Source organism: Hylaeus anthracinus, unplaced genomic scaffold (genome assembly GCF_026225885.1).
Source record: "Hylaeus anthracinus isolate JK02 unplaced genomic scaffold, UHH_iyHylAnth1.0_haploid 5, whole genome shotgun sequence".
Lineage (NCBI taxonomy): Eukaryota > Metazoa > Arthropoda > Insecta > Hymenoptera > Colletidae > Hylaeus > Hylaeus anthracinus.
The window spans coordinates 9,712,677-9,733,896 of record NW_026535322.1 but is presented as its reverse complement, the minus strand read 5'-3'; the positions used below and the strand labels follow the sequence as shown (position 1 = coordinate 9,733,896).

The following is a 21,220-nucleotide window of genomic DNA, read 5'->3' as shown; positions in this document are numbered from 1 at the left end:
GTATTCGTATAAGAACCATCTGTTTTGAATGGGGTGCTGTGCAAATAGTTCTTATACTGACTAATTCTTTTATACACATAAAGTCCATGAATTGATTCGTATGTACTTAATTTCATAAAGGGTGTCATGAACTGAATTGTAAAATTTAGAAAAGATACTTGTTCTCCTTCGACATATACAGTCAGTATAATAAGTATTCATATAGGAACCACTTGTTTTGAATGAGTTGCTGTATGAATACTTCTTACGTATGTACTTAATGTACTTCATTTCATAAAGGCTGTCATGAACTGAATTATAAAATTTAGAAAAAATACTTGTCCTCTTACAGCATATACATTCCTTTATGCACATAAAGTACATGAATTTGAATACCAGTAGAAAAATGTTATCCCCAGTGTCCTCTAAATAGGACTTTGGTGCTCGATAGCTAAATGCTAGGTAAAACATTTCAAACCATCTGCGAATGAATCTTTTTTTCCTAAGCATCATTGCTCGAGTGAGTTTCTCACGTAATTCTTTCCCACGTAAAAATTGCGTGGAAATTTAGGTCAGCTACCATACGAATGCTTATCGACGCTATTATAACTAATCGTCTTCGTTGTACCGTAAATTAATATCGTTTGAATTTGTTTCTACAGGTAACGTGGACATCGTCAATGGAAATCTGAAACTGATCCTTGGTCTGATATGGTCGCTCATTGTAAGATACCAAATAGGCAAGTCCAAGTTCCCGCCAAGGAAACTCATGCTCGCATGGCTCAAGGTCAGTATACGTAATTGCACGGGTAACCTTGCAGCATCGCGAGCGTAATCTCGGTGGAGGGATATAACACGCTCCCGAGCTGAATATATCTTTTAACGAGTAAAATAAATATCTTATTCATTACTTTGTCTGTTCTTTTACAGGCAGTCTTGCCGGAATGCAGGGTGAACAATTTCACGACGGACTGGAACTCCGGCGTGTACCTGAGCGCGTTGCTCGATTATTGCCAACCGGGTCTATTCAGTCACTGGCGCCAACTTGATTCCAGCGATAGGTATAATCGAGAAATCGATTTAATATAAATTAGGCTCCCTGTACCATTTAATTCCTAAAACAAAAAAAGACAGTTTCGTAAGGAGCACCCTGTAGATATCTTTAAACATTCTTGCCGAACATTCTCACCGAAAGAAGTAATTAACTGACCTTCCGTTCGCAGCGTGTACAATTGCCGAAAAGCGATGGAGATCTCGAAGCGCGAATTCGACATACCCATGGTATTGGAACCAGAGTACCTTGCGTCACCATATTTGGACGAACTATCGGGAATGACCTACTTATCGTACTTCATGAAGGAGGGCTCGCCAGGTTTCCACGCAACGTTACGATGGGTCAACTCGCAATTACCTCATCATTCCGTGCAAAATTTCACGGTGAGTGTACCACTGGTTGGCATCGAGACGATAGTACCACGAGGATTTTTCTCAGATGGAAACGATTCTTGCAGACCGATTGGAACGACGGGACAGTGTTGTGCGGGATCGTGAGGAATTTGGGCGGACCCGCTCTGCCTTACGATAAAATCAATACCGATCCATCCGCATGGGAGCACAATATTCAAATGGGTAAATAGCCACGCGATCCGTTTGGAGAATAACGTCGTCATTTCTATGGGTTTGTCGCGCGTGACGTAATGGTTGCTTTTATATTTTTCCCAAGGTATCGATGGTGGCAAGAAACTAGGCGTGGAACCTATTCTCAAGGCGAAAGACATGGCTGACCAGAACGTGGAACATTTGGGCGTGATGGCGTACGCGGCGTACTTTCAGTGGGTGAAGCCTCGCCCTCAAGCGAGCAAACAAATTGTTGTCCACATAGACAGCACTTCCGCTAGAGTGCAACAACCGGTTAGTATAATTGCGGGCTTAAAAATTTGCTCGTCGATTGTACGAAGTATCCTAGACCGTTTCTCAATCGTCGTTGCGTTGAGAAACAAAACAAAGGGGGACAATGGGCAGCGGTGTTCAATTATGCCTTATTCGTGTCTGTAGGCGCATTTCAAGCTGGAAATGCTTACCAAAGAAGTAAATATGAGGGAAGTGCGCGGCGAAGTGGTAAGTCCCAGCGGACGGACCGAGTGTAGGCTTACTTGGAACGGGGTTCATGGAAAGGGAACGTTTGTACCCACGGAAGTCGGAATGCATAAGGTTTGTATCATGCAGGAGCGATATTCTTTATGATCTTGCATCTAAAAGAATATAAATTGACGTTTTATTTACCGGGAGCCTATTTATAGGCTTATAGGTTGTCTACTTACAATGTTTAGTTTTTGGAAACAGACTTGGCTTTCGATGGACCTAGTATGTGACCTAATTCTTTTTTGAATTAAAGACTGTTTCTAAATAGCCCGGTAAATAAAGTGTTAACCCTTTGCCCTCAAGGCCTTTTTTCTGGTATCTATTAGCAACTCGAGATGCTTTCTTAACATTCCATTGTCACGAATGCTAAGCTTAGATTAACTGCGAAAATGAGATTCTTAATTTGAGAGTTGAGAATCAGGTTTTTGCCTCAACGACAATCATGTTATTGACATTTCGAGTTCCAAAGAAATTAAACCTAAAGAAACCTCGAGAGTCACCACTCGAGTGCAAAGTGTTAATAATAACATTCATTTTCCCTGTATTTAACAGTTAATGGTGTACAACGACGGAGAATTGGTGGATGGATGCCCGTACCACTTCAGAGTATTACCTCCTCTGACCAAAATTAAATCTCCCGGGATGGATCCGTGCGCTATAGGATCTATCGTCGAGGTTCTAGTCAACAGTTACGGTAAATATTAATCGGGAATCTTTTATACTACTACTTATATATATATATTTCTACTCGCGATCCGTGTGTAAAATAATCACGTTTCAGGAACTAGTCATGATGGCATTGACGTCACCGCATGGTCCCCGACTGGGAGATCTTTATCGTGCCCTGTCAAAGAGAACGATGGCGTGCATACTGCAACCTTTCAACCTGACGAGACAGGGGAGTGGAGCATCGCGATAACTCATAAAGGAAATCATATACAAGGCGGACCGTTCACATGTTTCGTATTCGACCCTAATGGGATAAAGGTAGTTGAACTAACTGATCGATTTTACTTAAATAAAATGTGGCTTATTTTTGGCGCGAACCGTACGTCTAGATATCATATCTAAACGAATATTTGCAGCTGCTGGACACAGAAGGCGCCATGCCCGGGCAACCGTTCTCATTCATCGTCGACGCAACAGGAACCGGAGGCCTCGGCGATGTAATAATAGATTTGGTACACGACAAACAGTCCGTGCCCTTCCGAATGGAAAATTTCGGGCACATGCAATATCGAGTCTCGTTCGTTCCGTCCGATGCCGGCAAGTACAGAGTGTACGTGTACTTTAACGGCTCGGACGTTCGAGGCTCTCCGTTTTCGATTCGCGTTGGAACTCAGAAGGGATCGAGAAGGTCGAAGGATTCAACGTCCAGCCTCGAGAGGTCGAAATTGTCCTCGCTGGAAAGACGAATGAACGGCTTGAACGTTTCGATCGGAGCCGATCGATCCAGTCCCGTTCAGAAGGTCTATTCTTCATCGGCGTACAAGTCGTCCTCTAGCCCTATTCAACACGTTCGCGATTACTCTCCCGTGGGTCAGACCACCACGGCTTACAAAACGTCGAGTAATTATTCGATGGAGAACTCCAGCTCGACATACCACGCGTCGACCTCGTTCAATCGAACCCTGTCGCCGAATCAGAGTCACAGTCCAGTTTCGAGAAACGTGCACAGTCCGTCCATGATCAAAGAAACTAAAGAAATTTATTCAACCAGTGCGTACAATCAATCGAGGTCCCCGACCGTGCAGAGTCCTAGCCTCGTAAAGGAGTCGAAGGATATTTACACGTCGAGCACAATGAACATATCCCGTTCGCCGAATCCGAGTCCCACAGCTCACGGGACGAGGTGTTCACCGATTATCAAGGAGTCTCGAGACATCTACAATTCTGGGTCGCTGAAGAGATCCCGGTCGCCTAATCGCAGCCCGATGGCGTATCGTAGCGCGACTCAAAGTCCTGTCAATAGGAGTTTCAGTCCTAGAAACAACGACAGAGATAGTAGCTTCAATAGGAGGGGTTCCACGGAAAACGGAGCCGTGGATACCAGCAGCAACGTCAGAGTGTCGTCGATGGTCGGCGGTACGTCCAGACGAGACTCCTGGGACGCCATAGAGAAAACGAAGTCTTTACTCTCTTACGGCAGCTTGGAGTCCCTCGCCAATTTAACCAACAATTCTCCTACCGCCGAGAATCCGAACAACCAAAGTTACTTAAATAACAATTACAAAAATACTCAAAGCTACAATACGAGGAACGTGTCGCACACGAAAACCAGCTCCACGAACTTCACGTCCACCCAGAAAGTCTCCAGTCCCGACTACAACACGTCCCAAAAGTACAACAGCGACAATCACAACGCTCGCGTGCAAACGCACGGAATCCTTAAAAATAAAAATAACAATTACTATAAGAGCGCGGACACCACCGACGGCGTAAACGATCGATATCTCAATAATGGGGTTTCCGTTTACTCGTCGACGCAAGAAAAGAATTCTGGCCTCGCCAGCGGAAGTGCGCTTGAAATGTTACCGATCCACAGGCCGACCACCTTCGCTATAGATCCAAGCGTAGATTCCAGTAGAGTTACCGTCAGCGTTTCTGGTGAGTTCACTCGTTTAATAATGCGGCGCCAGAAAATATTGCGTATTTTAGTTAACCAAGAAAAACCTGTATTTCTATAATTAAACATAAAATTCATTCCGCTGTGTGAAGCGCAGACTCCGTACGACTGTTGTCTGTTGTAAACAATAGGATAGTTTTTATGCGGGAGGTGATTCAACAATTATGACTCATATTCATATAGAGAAGCAGAATAGTCGCAGAGGAATGCAATTGCTTTCAGAACGATGACCTAAGATGATAGATCGTCGTGCATAAGATTACGTTTCCTTGTCTTCTAAGAAACCAAGGTTCTAAAATACGCGATATTTTCTGAGACCAAGTACAGGTTTCGCTCTACGATAAAATATCGTCACAATATTTATTAAACAAATTGCGTTCACTTTCAGGTCCAAATGGGAAACCGGTTCCCCTCCAAAAGTCGACCCTTCGAGGTTTGACGTACACGATAATCGCTGAAGAAGTTGGCGAACACACGATACAAATTTTAGTAAACGGCCAGCACGTTCAAGGCTCGCCTTTCAGGTTCGTACCGAGCACGTACTACAGAATAAAAGTCTGAAATAGGATTCAGGAATGAATTATATAATTTATACTTAACCTATGATCCGTTTCGTAATTTCAGATCGCAGGCGTACAATGCACGCGCTATCCAAGTTGGGAACATTCCGAATGGCGTTGTGAATCAACCAGTAGAATTCGAAAGTACGTATCGAGTGACAGCGTTACTAGAAAATAGGATACGTTGTAAGGAATTAACATTCTATAATTTTCCATCGATGTTTCACTGAATTTTCAGTCGATGGATCTAGAGCTGGGTCAGGGAATCTAGAGATCCTCGTGAACGGCGGCCACGTGACGAGTTTCGTCAGGGCGTTGGGCAGCCAACGATTCCTGGCGTCCTTCGTGCCCCACGAAGCTGTTGTACACCTCGTGGAAATGACGTTCAATGGCGAAGTAGTCCCCGGTGAGTGAATTCTCACAGCTACGTACCTCATTCGTAATGTCTCCAATTTATTAACACATTAATCTACATAATTGGATAATTTAACAGACGAGCAAACGATATCTAAATTCCGTTTCGTATTTCAATATCACGTCCACGTTCGAGAACAATGGCAAGAAGTATGTGGTTCAACAGAGTGTTGACACAATAACAATTTCCCATACGGTCAAGAACCATGCATTGTGCACCGCGTATGAATGCACGCGAGTCAGCAAATTCTATTCGCATAGCGAGCATTCCGTGGCGTCGCCATTAAGAAAGTAACGAAGAATTTGTCCTGAAAATCTCGATGTTTCACCAAGAATTCGTGACGTTCCCAGAATTCCGAACGTTCGATCAAAAATGTCGCAGTTCCCCGGCAAAATAGTTCATTCTCGTCGAGCGACTTTCCTTTCGACCTGACATACCCTATTATTATTAACCGCGAAAGAAATTTCCCGGTGAAAGTTATGCACTTGTTCCTTACAGCCTCGGAAGGAAGATGACTGAGTAATGGTATCCCTCTTAAAAAAAAAAAAAAACTCGCTCGATATTAATTGCGGACATGTAACTTTCATCTCGCTAATGAATATCGTTAGAGTAATTTTATTTCTCTTTAGTATCGGAAAGCTGTTTAAATTTAACGTGGACATTCTCGCTTTCTGGGAAAAGCAACGCAGCCATTTTGTAACTGCTTGTTCCTCGACTTCCTCGATTTTAGGTTTATTTTTCTTTTTATTCGAACGTTGAAAGTGTACCGAATCGTTTACGTATATATCTGTAGAAATTTCCCGCGCAGACACCGAGTCAACAGGTCATTGGTCAGGTCGTTGACTTGCGATTTCACGCATCCACGTGATGTTCCACTGACACATATACGACGTCATCGTTTTCTTTACCTACCTGAATTTTTTCCTTTCGTTTACCGTGGCACAATGCGCGCTGTGCCGTTTCCAGCAATACCATTAACCCGTTGCCGGATGGGTGTCAGGATACACTCGAGACGACATACCTTTACCGTTTCTGACGCGTGTCGGGAACTTCTCGACAATCTCTCCCGACGCAAACGGCCTCCCGATACGAGTGCAACGGTTCGCTAAATTATCGAATTATTAGGCTGGTCAAAATATTCGTTCGAATTTTAACGGAGATTTTTCTTAGACAAGAAGACATTAGGTCTAGCGGAACGTTCTGTCGGTTCCGGTTGCAACAAGTTTCAACAAGTACGCACATATTCGCTAAAAATGATATAATAAATGTATAAATTGCAATCGCGATCAAATTTATCCAAGGCATGAAAAATTCATTATTTTGTTTTATTTTAAAAATGAACAGAACTTTCTGGTAGACCTAATACAGTCGGTGTAATAAGTAGCCCGCGGATATTTATGCAAAATAAAATCTTTGTAAACGTACCTACAAAAACTGAACCTAAATGGGAATTTATTTTACTCTGCAAGTATTATAATATGAACTTTACTATCAATACTTTTTATATAATTGACTATTGTGTTCATTCTATATTTTCTTGATACGTTCAGATTTTCTATAAATGCATAAAAATCCGCAGTCTAGTAATAAGTATTCGTACAGGAACCAATTCAATATAAAACTTCGTATATTTATTTTATTAATAAATTTTATGGGAAGAAACAATTAACGAACGTTCCTACATATTTTTAGAGGAGAATTTGCGTATATTGGAGTTTATTATTTTTAATATTAACCTTTTAAGTATTTCTTTTGCTTATTAATTTTATTTTAAATCGGTTGCTGTACGAATACTTCTTACACTGACTGTATATCTACTCTGTAACATATTTTCCATTTTGTTCTACGATATTTTCCCATTATTTTGGCCAATCAGATAGTAACACGGCAGTAGTAATAGTAGTACTTGTTAATTAAAAAAAAGTATAGCATTCGTTATTCGGTATTCGTAGAATAACGTGTCCGATCCTCGAACGTCCATCTCGAACGAGTTCCATCTCCATTATTATTCGCACAGAACTATCGAGAACATCGCGATTGTATTATTCATAAAGCGTAATTAATCTCAACGATCCGCGCGAAAGTAAAACTCCACGGATCCGTGCTACGCCACTGCCCACGCACAGGGAATATTATTTAGATGCCATGTAGAGAAGCGCATTCTGCAATCCTGACCACGCGTTCGCACGTGGCCTACAATACCGTAAAGACGTTCGTCGGTACCCCATGCCAGCCTCAAATCGGAGCCAGTATTAGCGTATCAAAGCGTCCCTAACTCCGTTATGGCCTCTTCCACGGTAGCGAGCGTATTCTCTGCTTTAATGCGAGCCACTGACTATGGCCAAGGTCAGGCTATATGTATATTACTATTTAAATGCTTCGACTTGAAATTGCACAGTTCATCATTAAATCAGTAGTGATAATGGTCGTTAAATATTTACCTAGACTACATGGAAATGACATGTGTACAATTGATTGAAATACAAGGTGTCCCAAAAATGGTGTAACACCTAGAAAAGGACGGTTCGGGAGGTGATTTGAAACAACTTTTTCCTTAGCAAAAATGTTGTCCGAGGTTTCGTTAAGGAGATATTAAGCGAAAACCCCGACCAATCAGAGCGCGAGTATGCCGATTGAGCGTAGGCTACGGGATAGGCGACCGCGCTCATACGCTACCACGGCCGCTCCAACGGCATCCTCGCGCTCTGATTGGTCAGTGTTTTCCGTTAATATCTCCTCAACGAAGCCTCGGACAACATTTTCGCTAAGGAAAAAGTTGTTTCAAATCACCTCCCGAACCACTCCTTTCGAGGTGTTACACCATTTTTGGGACACCCTGTAGAAACTCTTCGCTATAGAAACTCTTGGGAAATCGTTAAATTAAAATTATTGGGCCTCATTTTTTCAATTTTACGAGCATCTCTATCGCGAGCATAGTCTTCCTCTCCTAATCTTCCTCTCCTCGGAGAGTCTAAAATTTGATCGTCGAGAAGATACTTATAGTTTCCGCAAGATCGAAATAATTGCGATGGAACTGAGGAAACTTTTAGCGCGCGTTAAATGTAATTCTCAAGCGAATGGAACTGGAGTTCCAGTCATTGTATTTAGTCACGGCCGATGGACGTAAACGTTAGGCGCGTTAACGCTTTCATCTAGCGGCATTCGTCGGGCCAAGTTCCTTCGATGTTCGTACACAACCGAAAAGGAATATCACAGAGCGCCGTAGGTGTGGTCGCGATGCTGAAGTATGCTCGCTAGACGTATTTGGTTACGAATGAGGATACACGGGCCCCTGCCTACGTAAATGTAAACGTAATCCACGTAACTGCACGTGCTGGCGTTCTCGTGATCAACGACGCGAAATTTTCGATCGTAATCACGAGCCTCGAGTCTCGTGCGTTGTAATGGGTATTCGAAAAGGTTCGTAGTGTTTTGCCGCTAGATGGATTTAACATCGGACATCTTTGTTTACACATAACCTATTGGGACACGTTAGACGCCATTTGAAAGGTTACATTTTACACTACGGATAGAAAAAACAGGTATCAAAGTTCTTTATTGATTTAAGAATAATAACGTCTTGAACGTGGACATAAATAATGAGAAAATTCGCTACATTTTACCATATATTGCATTTTACAATATCACTTCGATCAGGGCAAAAACGGGTATCAAGAAATTTGATACCTGTTTTTTCTATTCGTAGTGTAAAATGTAACCTTTCAAATGACATGTAATATGTCCCAATTACGATGTTAAATTCATTTAGTTGGAAAACGTCACGAACTTTTTCGAACACCCATTACATTAATTGCACGCTGTGAATGAATTATCGTAGTAATTTTACTGCATTCCTTTTATTAGATTTAAAGAATGAGAACGTGAACGAATAACATCTCGTTGGTAACTGCAAAATTATCCTTCGGTATTTTGTTTAGTGTGCGAAAATACGAAATACCTTCGAAGAAATGTATTCCGTAACGTTTAGGTATCGGTAGGTTTTCCCGTGGACAAAGTATCGAGCAAGCAGAATTTTCCATGCCTCGTAACAGCGATCCGTATAATAGCAATCCCGTTTTTGCGCGGTCGTATGCAAGATCGAGCACGCATCGGACCGTTATTATTTGTCGAGGAAGAAATGTTTGCGGTTGTTCGGTTTCCGAGCCACCCCGTAGAACAACGCACGAGCTCGACGACACGCGGAATGCGCTCTTAGCTCGTGCGTTTACCGTCGATGTCTCCGTCCAGATTGCTTCCATCTTTTTAACCATTACCAGACCGTAATAATTTACAAAGAAATCGAACTGTAAATGGGAAGACTGTAGGATTACGGAAACGAAATTCTCCTTTCAGAGTTTGTTCTAGATACGGTAATGTCTCGTTAGACGCACTTTGTCTAGGATAAGTGCACAGAAACTCTCGAGGAGTCTAGTCAACTTTTTTGTTGTAAAACATTTACCATCATATTCCTGACATTCTTCCGATTAAAATGAGTCCAAACACGACGTAGTTCGCAACATATTTACTTGTAACAATTTATTACGTATTATACAGGGTGTCCTAAAAATGTTGAAGGTAGTGTATGAAGGTGTTGAATGGGTGGTTCGGGTGGTGATTTGAAACATTTTCGCTTAAGAAAAAGTTGTACCTTTCAAGAACCTCCAACATTTTTGGGGCACCCTGTATAACACATAATAAGTTGTTACAAGTAAATATGTTGCGAATTACGTCGTGTTTGGTCTCATTTTAATCGGGAAAATGTCAGGAATATGATGGTGAAAGTTTTACAATAAAAAAGTTTCATCCACGCATTACGTTTGTTTCACCGACATACCTCGGCTTTTTCTTTCCGTCCTTTTCTACGTTCGAAGCTCGTCGGCAAACATCAAAGAATATACGAAGTCCATGTTAGCCGTACAAAGTCAGTGCCGAGTTTGTGCGTCTAACAAGACGTTATCATTCTTTATATATAAAAAAAAATCTGATTAAAAAATTCAGTGAACCTAATACCATCCTATTACCATCGCGATCCTCGAGGTACGGCGCGAAGTAAACTTTCCGCTCGACCACGGACGCGCAAATTACCGTAACGCTCGATAAGAGCGAGCATCAACTATGAAAGTTCCGATTATGTGCTAATTATACGAACGAGGAATAAACGTGGATGCTCAACGAGTAAAAGCTCGCGTCGTTGCGTAACCGCGGTTGCTTTCAGCGACTTCGACGCCTCGAAGCTTGCAACGGCGATATCGATCTACCCGGCGTGACCAAAATATTCTCGGAGAATAGTAAAAGGAAAGAAGAAGGTTAGGTTAGAAGGAAAGAAGAAGGTTAGGTTAAAAGGAAAGAAGAAGGTTAGGTTAGAAGGAAAATGGTTAGATTAGAAGGTTAGGTTAAAGGAGGTTTATTCTTTGTCTTTGTTTATTTTTTAACCCTCGGACACTGGGCGCTCGCACGAACGACGGAGCCGGGTCATTATTCCAGGCATCGAAATCCAAGTCCATACGCGCTACAAAAGAAGGCTTAGAATCAAATTTTTATATACAAACATTATTATCATATTAATAATGCCTCGTAACCAATTGTTTTTGTTAATATTTTGTCCCGAAAACTACTTCGTTTGCAATAAAGTTCGAAACGTTTCTGTCGCTAATAGTTAGAATAGTGGGGAGAGCCGATTGCTACGGATCGAGTTACAATGTAAACACATGGCTCGACACTCTCGATTACAGAGGAATGGGACTTAGAAATTAACGTCGGAAAAATGACCCAGGCCCGGTGCCGGAGAGTTGAAGGAGGTTTATTCGTTGTCTTTGTTTATTTTTTAAAGCGACTGGGGAACTGTAGTCCCATATTTCTCTACTTTGTGTATGCTGACTTCCAATTTCTCTTTTAATATCTTTTTGTTTTTCCATTGCTTATCTTAAGGGGCGGATAGAACCTTTTCGATACTTTGTATTTGTTAACCAGCCCTAACCCAACCATGAAAAATCGGGATTCGAACTCAGAATCTCAGCGTGGTAGTCGGCTACCCTACTCTCTGCTCCACTGTCCGTCCTTGGAGGTTTAGTCGAACGAGAGACGCTAAATAAAAGCCCTGCACCGCGATTTATCCAGGACGGACAGTAGCACAGTGGGTAGTGTGTCCGATCACCACGCTGATGGCCGGGGTTCGAATCTCCAGGCGTCCATCCCGATTTTTCATGGTTGAGTTAGGGTATGAAGGAAAGCTTTTCGGCTTAAAATAAGGAAAAGTGATAAAAATAAGAGTGGATAACGAGAAAAAATGAAAACAAAAAAGAGGTATTGGATCCGGTGCAATCCAAGGAGAATTATCGCTTGCGCACCCCTTAAATAAAACAAAAAGCGTTTTATCCACCATCTACAACGTTATAATGATTTGCGTCTCGCTGTTACGTAAGCATGATTGCTTTCGGCTGACTTCAATGCCCAAGACCTGCAACAGCGATGTTGATTTCTCTGGCGCGACGAAGACACCCTCTGGAGTAGCATTCCGAATGAAAATATCACGGAATCAATTTGAATAACAGATGACTACCCAAGCAACCGTGGCAACCGTCAACGAAATTTGAATATTAACACGGTGATCGCCACGTCACCCATATATGAAAACTATTAATTCTGAAAGTTAAGTGTCATAGAAAAACGAAAAACGAAAAACGAAAACTATTAATTCTGAAAGTTAAGTGTCATAGAAAATGAATTTAAATGAAATACTTGAATTTTCATGAAGTTACAAAACTAAATACCAAAATAAATGTTTCATTACGCAGTTTCCAAAACTATGTAAACAAAATTAAATCGCGGTAGAAATTTTCAAGAGTATTAGTCTGACAGTGAACGTGTTAAATTTAAAGCATGTATGTCGATGGAATACTTGTTAGCCTTGATAACAGAGAATTTCATCCGAATGATAGACGAAGGAAAATATCAGACCGTGGATTTTCTGCGTCCATGATACACAGAGTAACATGGACGAATATATAGAATATATTGTATTAATTAATACAACTAATTAATTAATATAATATCCACGGTCTAATTATTATGCAACATTGTCAGGAATTCGTACAAAGGTCACACTCGTCGAGTGAATCACGGTTGTACGACGAGAACAATGCGGTAGTCGTGCACGCATTGGATTCAATTGATTCCGATTTGTCCTTGCACAAACGGTGTCCCGTTCGCACCAATTTCGTCGCTGGTTCGAATAGAATTTAGTCTGTCTCGAGGCACGTGATCCTACGAATCGTTGGTTCCATTTTCGGTGATCGTGGAACGGTGAGAGGCGTTCGATAAACTGTCCCATAGAAGCTTTTCGAAAATTTTGGAACGAGTTACCTTCCGTATGACCCGTTATGTCGGGGAATGCAGCGACTCGCGAGCCAACGTTCGGTTCGACGTAACTCTTGTCGTTGAGAATGTAGCGCAAAGCGATTCGGAATGGTGAAAAAAAAAAATACGCCGCGACTTCGAGATATGAATGGCGTCGACCCGTGATCCACGAAACCCGTTCCACGGTTTCCGATAGTATTTCAACTGTTAATTACTATTTTTTTTTTTTTAGCGTTAGAATATATAGCGTATAAAATAATTACACTCTGGCTCCCGTGAATCTCTCTGGATCATTTGGAAGAGTATCTTATCTCGCGATCCAAGCCTAGGGATTTGCCCATCACTGTGGTAAACCGTTGGCGCGTCGTGGCAATTAAAATTTTTTTTTTTCTCGACTAAACAACGCGACGTACGCCCGCCTTTGTATTTGTTTGTCAACCGAGTCTGAGGAAACGCAACACGTTGCAAAACGCACGGCGTCATTAATTTCGTAATGTCCACGTCCGCGGGACGAGACTGTGCCCGGTTTGCTCTGGTAGGAATGCAATTCACTGTCGTTGTACTAATTATTGCCGTGGAATTAGATATGCGTAATTAATAGATGGCTGATGTGGATGTAAAAACAATAGAAAAATAGTAGGTTGTCCCAAAAGTTTCTTTCGTGATTTGGACTCGATCATTTTGTGTGGCAGTGTTTATACCGGGTGATTCACGCGAAACAGAACACCTAATTATCTCAGTTCGACTTAAAGATAGAAGAAAATGTTAGAGGAAAAAGTTGTACTGTTTAAGGGGGAAAATATGAGGATATCAAAAGAAATTTCCGAATTTTGTCATTTTCAAGGTTTATTGAAGGTTATCGGTAATTTTTGGATTACATCCTATATTTTCAACATCAGAAGATTGTAACGTCAAGACGAGTACAACTATGTGTTGCACTGTGACCTTCAAATGACCTTGAACTGAGAAATGATAGATTTCCGATCAACGAAAATGTAATTTCTTAAAACCATTTCAGCACGTGTATACTGTTAATGGAAGGTAATTTCTAAGCATACATAAACATGTTTATCAATAAGCTACTGGTATTTACTACCGAGTCGGTTATTGTCATTGAAGAATTCCGAATGTATCACTTTATCGATATCAGTTTAACGATGGGTTATTCAAAGGGAGAGAGGTTCAAGGTTTAGGTCAAGGTCATTTGAAGGTCACAGTGCAACACATAATTGTACTCGTCTTGACGTCAGCTACAATCTTCTGATGTTGAAAATATAGGATGTAATCCAAAAATTACCGATGACCTTCAAAAAAACTTTGAAAATTACAAAATTCGGAAATTTCTTTTTATATCCTCATATTTTCCCCCTTAAACAGTACAACTTTTTCCTTTAACATTTTCTTCTATCTTTAAGTCGAACTGAGATAATTAGGTGTTCTGTTTCGCGTGGATCACCCGGTATAAATAGACAATCTAATTTCTTAGACATTGATGCTGTAACAGTAATGGAGCAAAATGAATCGTACACGATTCAGTAATGTAACATTAGACATAAAGTATTGTGTATGTATTACTTATTAATAAAACGAAAGAAACTTTTGGGACAATCTAATAAAAGGGTATTCTTATAGGTATACTGGAAGTTAGGCAAAGTTTAAGATAGAACCGACTATCGGTATATAAAAAGAACGTACTACGATTAATACGTAAAACTTATACTGATTTAATAGTATGTAAACAGTGCTCGCCAAACATAAACAAACAAATCTCCGCGATGAGGTTTGCACTTGCGAGCGACGGATCGCGTTCGACGAAGCTCTTTTAATTACGCTAATTATCAATCGCGCATAGTGATTAGAGGCATCTACGTTCTCTGCTCTAAGATAAACATCCAAGAATTGTAACACGCGATGGAGAGACGAACACGGTTCTTATGTTACGTATTAGGTTGTCCCGAAAGTTTCTTTCGTTTTATTAATAATTAATATATACACAATATTTTATGTTTTGTGTTACATTACTGAATTGTGTACGATTCATTTCGCTCCATTACTGTTACAGCATCAATGTCTAAGAAATTAGATTGTCTATTTATACAGGGTGTCCCAAAAATGTTGGAGGTCCTTGAAAAGGGTGGTTCAGGGGGTGATTTGAAACAACTTTTTCCGTAGCGAAATTGTTGTCCGAGGCTTCGTTGAGGAGATATTAACGGAAAACACTGACCAATCAGAGCGCGCGTAGCCTTCGCTACCGCGGCCGCTCCAACGGTATCCGCGCGCTCTGATTGGTTGGGGTTTTTTTTTATTAATATCTACTTAACGAAGCCCCATCCGACATTTTTGCAAAGGAAAAAGTTGTTTCAAATCACCTCCCGAACCACCCCTTTCAAGGACCTCCAACATTTTTGGGACACCCTGTATAAACATTGCCACAGAAAATAATTGAATGCAAACTCACGAAAGAAACTTTTCGGACAACTCTCTGTTTGCTCTTTGAGCTTTGTGAGCTCTGTTTACATACTATTAAATTAGTTTTACGTATTAATCGTAGTACGTTCTTTTTATATACCGATAGTCGGTTCTATTTTAAACTTTGCCTAACTTCCAGTATACCTATAAGAATACCCTTTTATTAGATTGTCCTCCAAAAGTTTCTTTCTTTTTATTAATAAGTAATACATACAGAATACTTTATGTCTAATGTTACATTATTGAATTGTGTACGATTCATTTTGTTCCATTACTGTTACAACATCAACATCTAAGAAATTAGATTGTCTATTTATATAAACACTGCCACACAAAATAATTGAGTCCAAATTACGAAAGAAACTTTTGGGACAACCTAATATTTTCCTACATTAATTCGCGCGCGAAATAATTTCATGTAAACAGTAAGAAGTCCCGGAGTTACCGGCAGTTCGTTTCAGGGAAAATGTCGTCGAACGCAATCGAATCGCGACGCATAGAAGCCTCCACGCGTCTCGTACTCGATGCGCCTCGTCGGATATTAATCATCGATCGTTGTTGATTAGAGAATACCGCGACTCTTCCTTCGGTCGCCTCGAAAAGTAGATCCGCGTTGAATGCAAACAGCGAGGTTTCTATTTGCGGCCGACCTTAAGGTATCGAAATACGCAGATCAGGTATCCTGTAAACGTATATGCGAAGGTATAGACTGTAGCTGGTCGAACGAGCAAGAAACGAATGGGAGAACCATGCTCGTAACGCGCACCATCGATCCCCCGTGCTAATTTGTACATTCTAACGCGATTTCGTTGAACAGCAGAGATGGGCAAAACCCTGTGCTTCGAGTAAATCTCAAGTTTGTCGATGTGTTTGTCTCGTTTCTTTCTCTGGGAAATGTTCAAAAGAGGAAACGAAACAAACGTATCGTCAAAGCAGATTTATTCGAAACCTAGGGTTTTGCACATCACTGTTGTGATACAATATGAACAATAACAAAACTTGCTCGATTTTTGTTACCTTCGTGTGACGTATGTAGATATTAGGTGTAGCTTATTATTCAAACTAGAGTTATAAATGACCGAATGCGGAGGCACGGAATTAATTTCTACGCCTTATATTTCCATCAGCTGAGAAAGTCGTCGCAGAAATAATCCCAATAACGAAACAGACAATATAGTCCCACGGGTTTATAGTCGCACCTAGTAAAACTTGGAAGTTAGAGAGAACGCGAAACGTGGTTGCACCAAGGAATATACGGCCCTGGTTTTGGGCCCGAGCGGCAATCCAGTGGCAGCCACACTCGTCCCATCGCTCGACTCGCCTCGAGTCTGTCGTGAATCGAGACCTGCTGACGTTTCCTCGTCGTGAAACCGAAGCTACGATTATTCCTCGGTTTTTTGTGCGTCTTGTTCGCGTTTTCGCGTTCCCCCGAGTGTCGTTTCCATCTCGAACCGATCCCGTCTCGATAATCGCGTCGGAATGGATCACCTCGTGAATCGTTCGTGTTCAACGTTCGTCGAGGAGCGTCGAACAAACGTCGAATCGGTTCGCCGCGTGCGACTGTGAAAACTCGATACTTGTTTCGTACTTATGGCCGAGATCGAAGTGTGTCCCGTGAACGAGCTTTGTCATTGATCGATAGATATCCGATACGCGTGCTTTCGTTCGGTTCTGGGTCGTTCGTAATCTATAATTAAGTTCTACATTTTTTTTTTCTCTTTCTCGTTTAAGGTTTCCAGCGTTTTTCAGGTTTCGTAGTCCGAAAAGTAAAGGTGATCGAGGTAAATCTGCTTTTTCGCTCGATTCGCGCGATCACGCGATCGTTGATCTTCGCCGAGATGTTATTTAGGCGAACTTTGCGAATTTTCCCGCGGTACTTACGAGAGTTATTTTCATCTGTGGTACGCGCGTGCCCTTATGCCAGATAGAAAGGTTAGGTGACATCTGATTGGTGTCACGTTGCACTTCCGGGAAATTGAAATTTGATTCGAAGTGTCGCGATCGGAGACGGATGCAAACAGTCCTCGATGAGTCGAAATTAAAGAGAAACGAGAAGTGCTTCCAGGTTTCTCTTCTAGATTTTTTATTATCTGGATTAGTTTACAGAGCAAGCAATTTCGACTTTTCGAGGTACACGAGCAAAAACGAAAGCTATTGCAACTGTGATTCCACGGAAAGTGAAGATTCGATACGTTGTTTTTGTGTTTATCGAATCTAATGCACAATTGAAAGATAATTCAACCGTTACAATTCTGTGAATCAACGTGTTAGGTACATTGCATTTGATGTGGTCGAGGTCAGTCTATATAAATCCAAGATGTAGAGATCAAGTGGCAATACTGCGTAGCTTTAGGTTAACTACTGTTTATTTTTTGAGTTATCAAGCCTCTATAAATGAATACAGTTTCAACTTACTGGATTGTTCTACAAGAAAAGGTTTAAATCGTAGTAAAATAACATTCTCACATGCAAACCCTGAATGAAGAAATTGGAATTTGCATTGTATCTTTAAAGTAATTTGTAAAATTGTGTTTTAATAGGATCACCCTGGCGAGTGGGCATCATGCCAGCCCCAAAAATGTCAGTAATCGGGGACTCTATAAGACTGGTCCCTGCCGGTAGTCCTGCACTGTTCGAGCTCTCTGCTCTTGGCTTTAATAGCAGTGAAATTGACGTCCAAATTATAAGTGAGTACACATTATTAAATATACATACTCTACCAAAGGCATTCCATAGAGTTGCTAACCAATGGAACAAATTGAATTTCAGCACCTTCCAAAAGACACATACCAGCACGAATTGACGAAGAATCAGGACGTCCAGGAGAGTTTCGAGTTGAATTCACTCCGACAGAAGTAGGCAGTCATCTCGTGGAAGTGAGCATCGCGGGACAAAAGCTACCGGCGGGACCTCTCGTCGCCAAGGTGTACAACAGCAGTTTGATTCAAGTTACTGACGTACCCAGTGCTGTTGTAGGACATGCCTGCCAATTTAGAGGTACTTATGGATGATTCTTAAAAAACCAAAGCTACGAATGTATGTAATTCTATACGTATTCTCTATATAAGTCAAACGTCTTTTAATTTTTACAGTCGATGCTAGTGCCGCTGGCGAAGGACAGCTTGAAATCTCGATAAACGAAGGAGAGGTACCCAATCATGTTCAAGTAGTAGGAGGTGGACGTTGTCTTGTCTCTTTCACCCCTGAAATTGCTAAACCACACTACATAGATATAAAATTCAACGGAGAAGCAGTGAAAGGATGTCCCTTTATTTGCAATGTATCCGATACAAGCAGGGTAATGCTAAGTTTGAACCATCTGGAATTAATTCCAGTCGATCAACCTGCCAGCTTTCATATGGGAGTCGATGGTAGCGGCAGTGCGGAACTTGCGGTTTCTGTAAGAGGTTGGTAACGATGAATATATGTACCGATTCTCTCGCACCAACGAAAAGCTTGCACGATACTACCAAGTACGTATTTTTATTTTTTTAGGCCCGAACAGCGAATTACCCGTTAAAGTAACGGGTGACATAAAAATTGGTTTCACCGCGGAATTTATTCCGCGAGATGTTGGCGTTCATTCGATTAGCGTCGAGTACAACGGGCATCCTGTAAATGGCACGCCATTCTTAGCTAAGGCATTCAATGCGGACAAAGTGTTAATCGGTCCTGTAGCTAGGGGTAGCGTTGGTCAGCCAACACACTTCTCCGGTATGTCAGAAAACAAAAATAGGACATTAGATGCGAAATGACGTGGACGTACTTTGGAACGATTCCATTAAAGTTTCTGTTATTGGCAGTTGATGCGAGTCAAGCTGGCGAAGGAAATCTAGAAATCACGATATCGGCTCGTAGTCAGAATATACCTACTCAAGTTACGCCACAAGGAAACGCACGGTTTTCGGTCAGCTTTGTACCATTCGAAGCGTGCGAACATATAATTAATATAGCCTTCAACAAACGAACTGTGCCAGGCTGTCCGATTGTAACTCGGGTAGGTGGCGATAGTCATGTAACAGTGAGTGGGCAGGCATTGAGCAGTGCTGGATTGGGAAGGCAAAGCTATCTTACTGTCAGTAACGTTGCCGGTAGCTTGGAAGATTTAGAAGTAAACGTTGAAGGTAAATCAACCTTCCTTTTTCTTTTTTCTTTAATCACTGTTGTCATTTTTTTACTTTAGATTCACGTTAGCCGCATGAATACCTCTCGATTCAAGGATATACCTTTGTTATTGCACAAAAATCATTATCTCCGCATCATATTTTTTGTGTTTGATATTCTTTTAATTCTAACGTTTCAACTCGGTGTTTCGAGATTTTTGCAACTTACGCACAACGGTTGCGCCGACAACCGAAAGTATACACGAGCACCTTTTATGTTTCGTTTACCACAATCGTATTAATTTTTCTCGATTTTTGTCTCGCATTGTATTAATTCGTTCGACGATATTTTCTGTTAATTACGGTGGAAACTTGCACGATGTTGTGCTTCTGTGTCTGACTGTCTCGTTAATCTCTAGCTTGAGAGCAATTCTCTCTCTGTTGCAGGTCGGCCAGCTTTCAGACTACGACATTACTAGACTTCTCAAACAAAACTAATTTCATTTTTACCTTAATAACGGAGTATTTTGAATAAATTGGTGGTGGGTTCCTAACTTAACATTCTAAAAACGTAGCATAAGGATAGTTTCTCGTGCTCTTTTCTTGTGTTTGAATCGTTGGTTACCATTTTAGAGGATTATATGGGATTCGGTTCCACTCTCATGCAGATTATTGCTGAAACAGTGACTAACGCTTTCCAATTCCCGTTTCAATTATCGAACCAAGTATATATATATACATGTATAGATCACGTGATAGCCATTCCCATGGTGCTATATGTACAATTACCATTCCACTTTAACTCGTAGGACAAATCACGGCACAGTGGTTCAAAGTTCGAATTTGAAACTTCGCGTAGCACTTTCATCCAATGTGCCAATATTATCGATTACTCGAATAGCGCATATACTTAGTTAAACGAATCAACAATGCAATCAACGAATCGATCTCTCGTCGATGATTTCTTTTCCATGTCTTCCGAGCCTCGAAATATCTTGCTTGCATTGTTCCTTCCATGTAATTTCATTTTTTTTTTTGCGATAATACGCAAGAAACGTATAGTATTAACCAAGCATTAATCAAATTAAATTAATTACTAGATTAATTACATTTACATTCACGCATACGCAGCCATTATTTTTATCATAACAATTTATAAATCGCTTTGTTTTTTAATAATATATTGCTTCACGCGATCACGAATCTTAACATTAAGAAAGAACTCGTACGTGCATAAAACCCCATCGTCTACATTTGGTGTTCGTCCGATCCACCCTAGTAGTTGGCTGACTAAATTTTATTAAACAACTAACCGGCGGACTTGATAGGACCCAATGGACAGGCTGTACCAGCTCAAGTCACTGACAACAAAGACACGACCTGCAGCGTAGCGTTTACGCCACGAGTAGTCGGAGAGCACAGAATTTCGGTAAGCCATCGGAATGTTCCCGTGGTCGGTAGCCCGTTTAGCTGCAAAGTCTATGATGTGACCGCCATCAAAGTAAAGGATGCTAAACACGGTGTTATTGGAATGCCTGTAACTTTCTTAGGTAACTGTTCTCGTTCGCGG

General features: G+C 41.2%; 1 protein-coding gene and 1 long non-coding RNA gene across 8 annotated transcripts in view; one reads left to right on the top strand and one right to left on the bottom strand.

Moving 5' to 3' along the window:
- The window catches only part of LOC128895466 (uncharacterized), a 2,216-nt gene extending 894 nt beyond the window's left edge, over nt 1-1,322 (bottom strand). The window contains exons 1-2 of the long non-coding RNA XR_008461809.1: nt 1,190-1,322; nt 891-1,094 (exon numbers count right to left, since the gene is read on the bottom strand). This is a non-coding gene — a long non-coding RNA (uncharacterized LOC128895466). The remainder of the gene's footprint in view (nt 1-890; nt 1,095-1,189) is intronic.
- The window catches only part of LOC128895451 (filamin-A), a 35,435-nt gene that overhangs the window by 8,714 nt on the left and 5,501 nt on the right, over nt 1-21,220 (top strand). For 4 of the 7 annotated variants that reach the window (XR_008461804.1, XM_054158048.1, XM_054158047.1 and 1 more), the window contains exons 3-20: nt 642-766; nt 910-1,040; nt 1,203-1,416; nt 1,491-1,608; nt 1,703-1,890; nt 2,035-2,190; nt 2,674-2,815; nt 2,903-3,108; nt 3,207-4,728; nt 5,136-5,271; nt 5,372-5,451; nt 5,546-5,713; nt 18,088-18,234; nt 18,317-18,544; nt 18,640-18,954; nt 19,043-19,261; nt 19,351-19,671; nt 20,979-21,200. Coding sequence is in view for 5 of the 7 variants with exons in the window: in XM_054158048.1 (XP_054014023.1) it covers nt 642-766; nt 910-1,040; nt 1,203-1,416; nt 1,491-1,608; nt 1,703-1,890; nt 2,035-2,190; nt 2,674-2,815; nt 2,903-3,108; nt 3,207-4,728; nt 5,136-5,271; nt 5,372-5,451; nt 5,546-5,713; nt 18,088-18,234; nt 18,317-18,544; nt 18,640-18,954; nt 19,043-19,261; nt 19,351-19,671; nt 20,979-21,200 (4,638 nt within the window). In the remaining 2 variants the exon portion in view is untranslated. Of the gene's footprint in view, nt 1-641; nt 767-909; nt 1,041-1,202; nt 1,417-1,490; nt 1,609-1,702; nt 1,891-2,034; nt 2,191-2,673; nt 2,816-2,902; nt 3,109-3,206; nt 4,729-5,135; nt 5,272-5,371; nt 5,452-5,545; nt 5,714-17,177; nt 17,329-18,087; nt 18,235-18,316; nt 18,545-18,639; nt 18,955-19,042; nt 19,262-19,350; nt 19,672-20,097; nt 21,201-21,220 lie in introns of those variants that run through there. The other 3 variants (XR_008461805.1, XM_054158050.1, XM_054158049.1) reach the window with 3 other exon arrangements.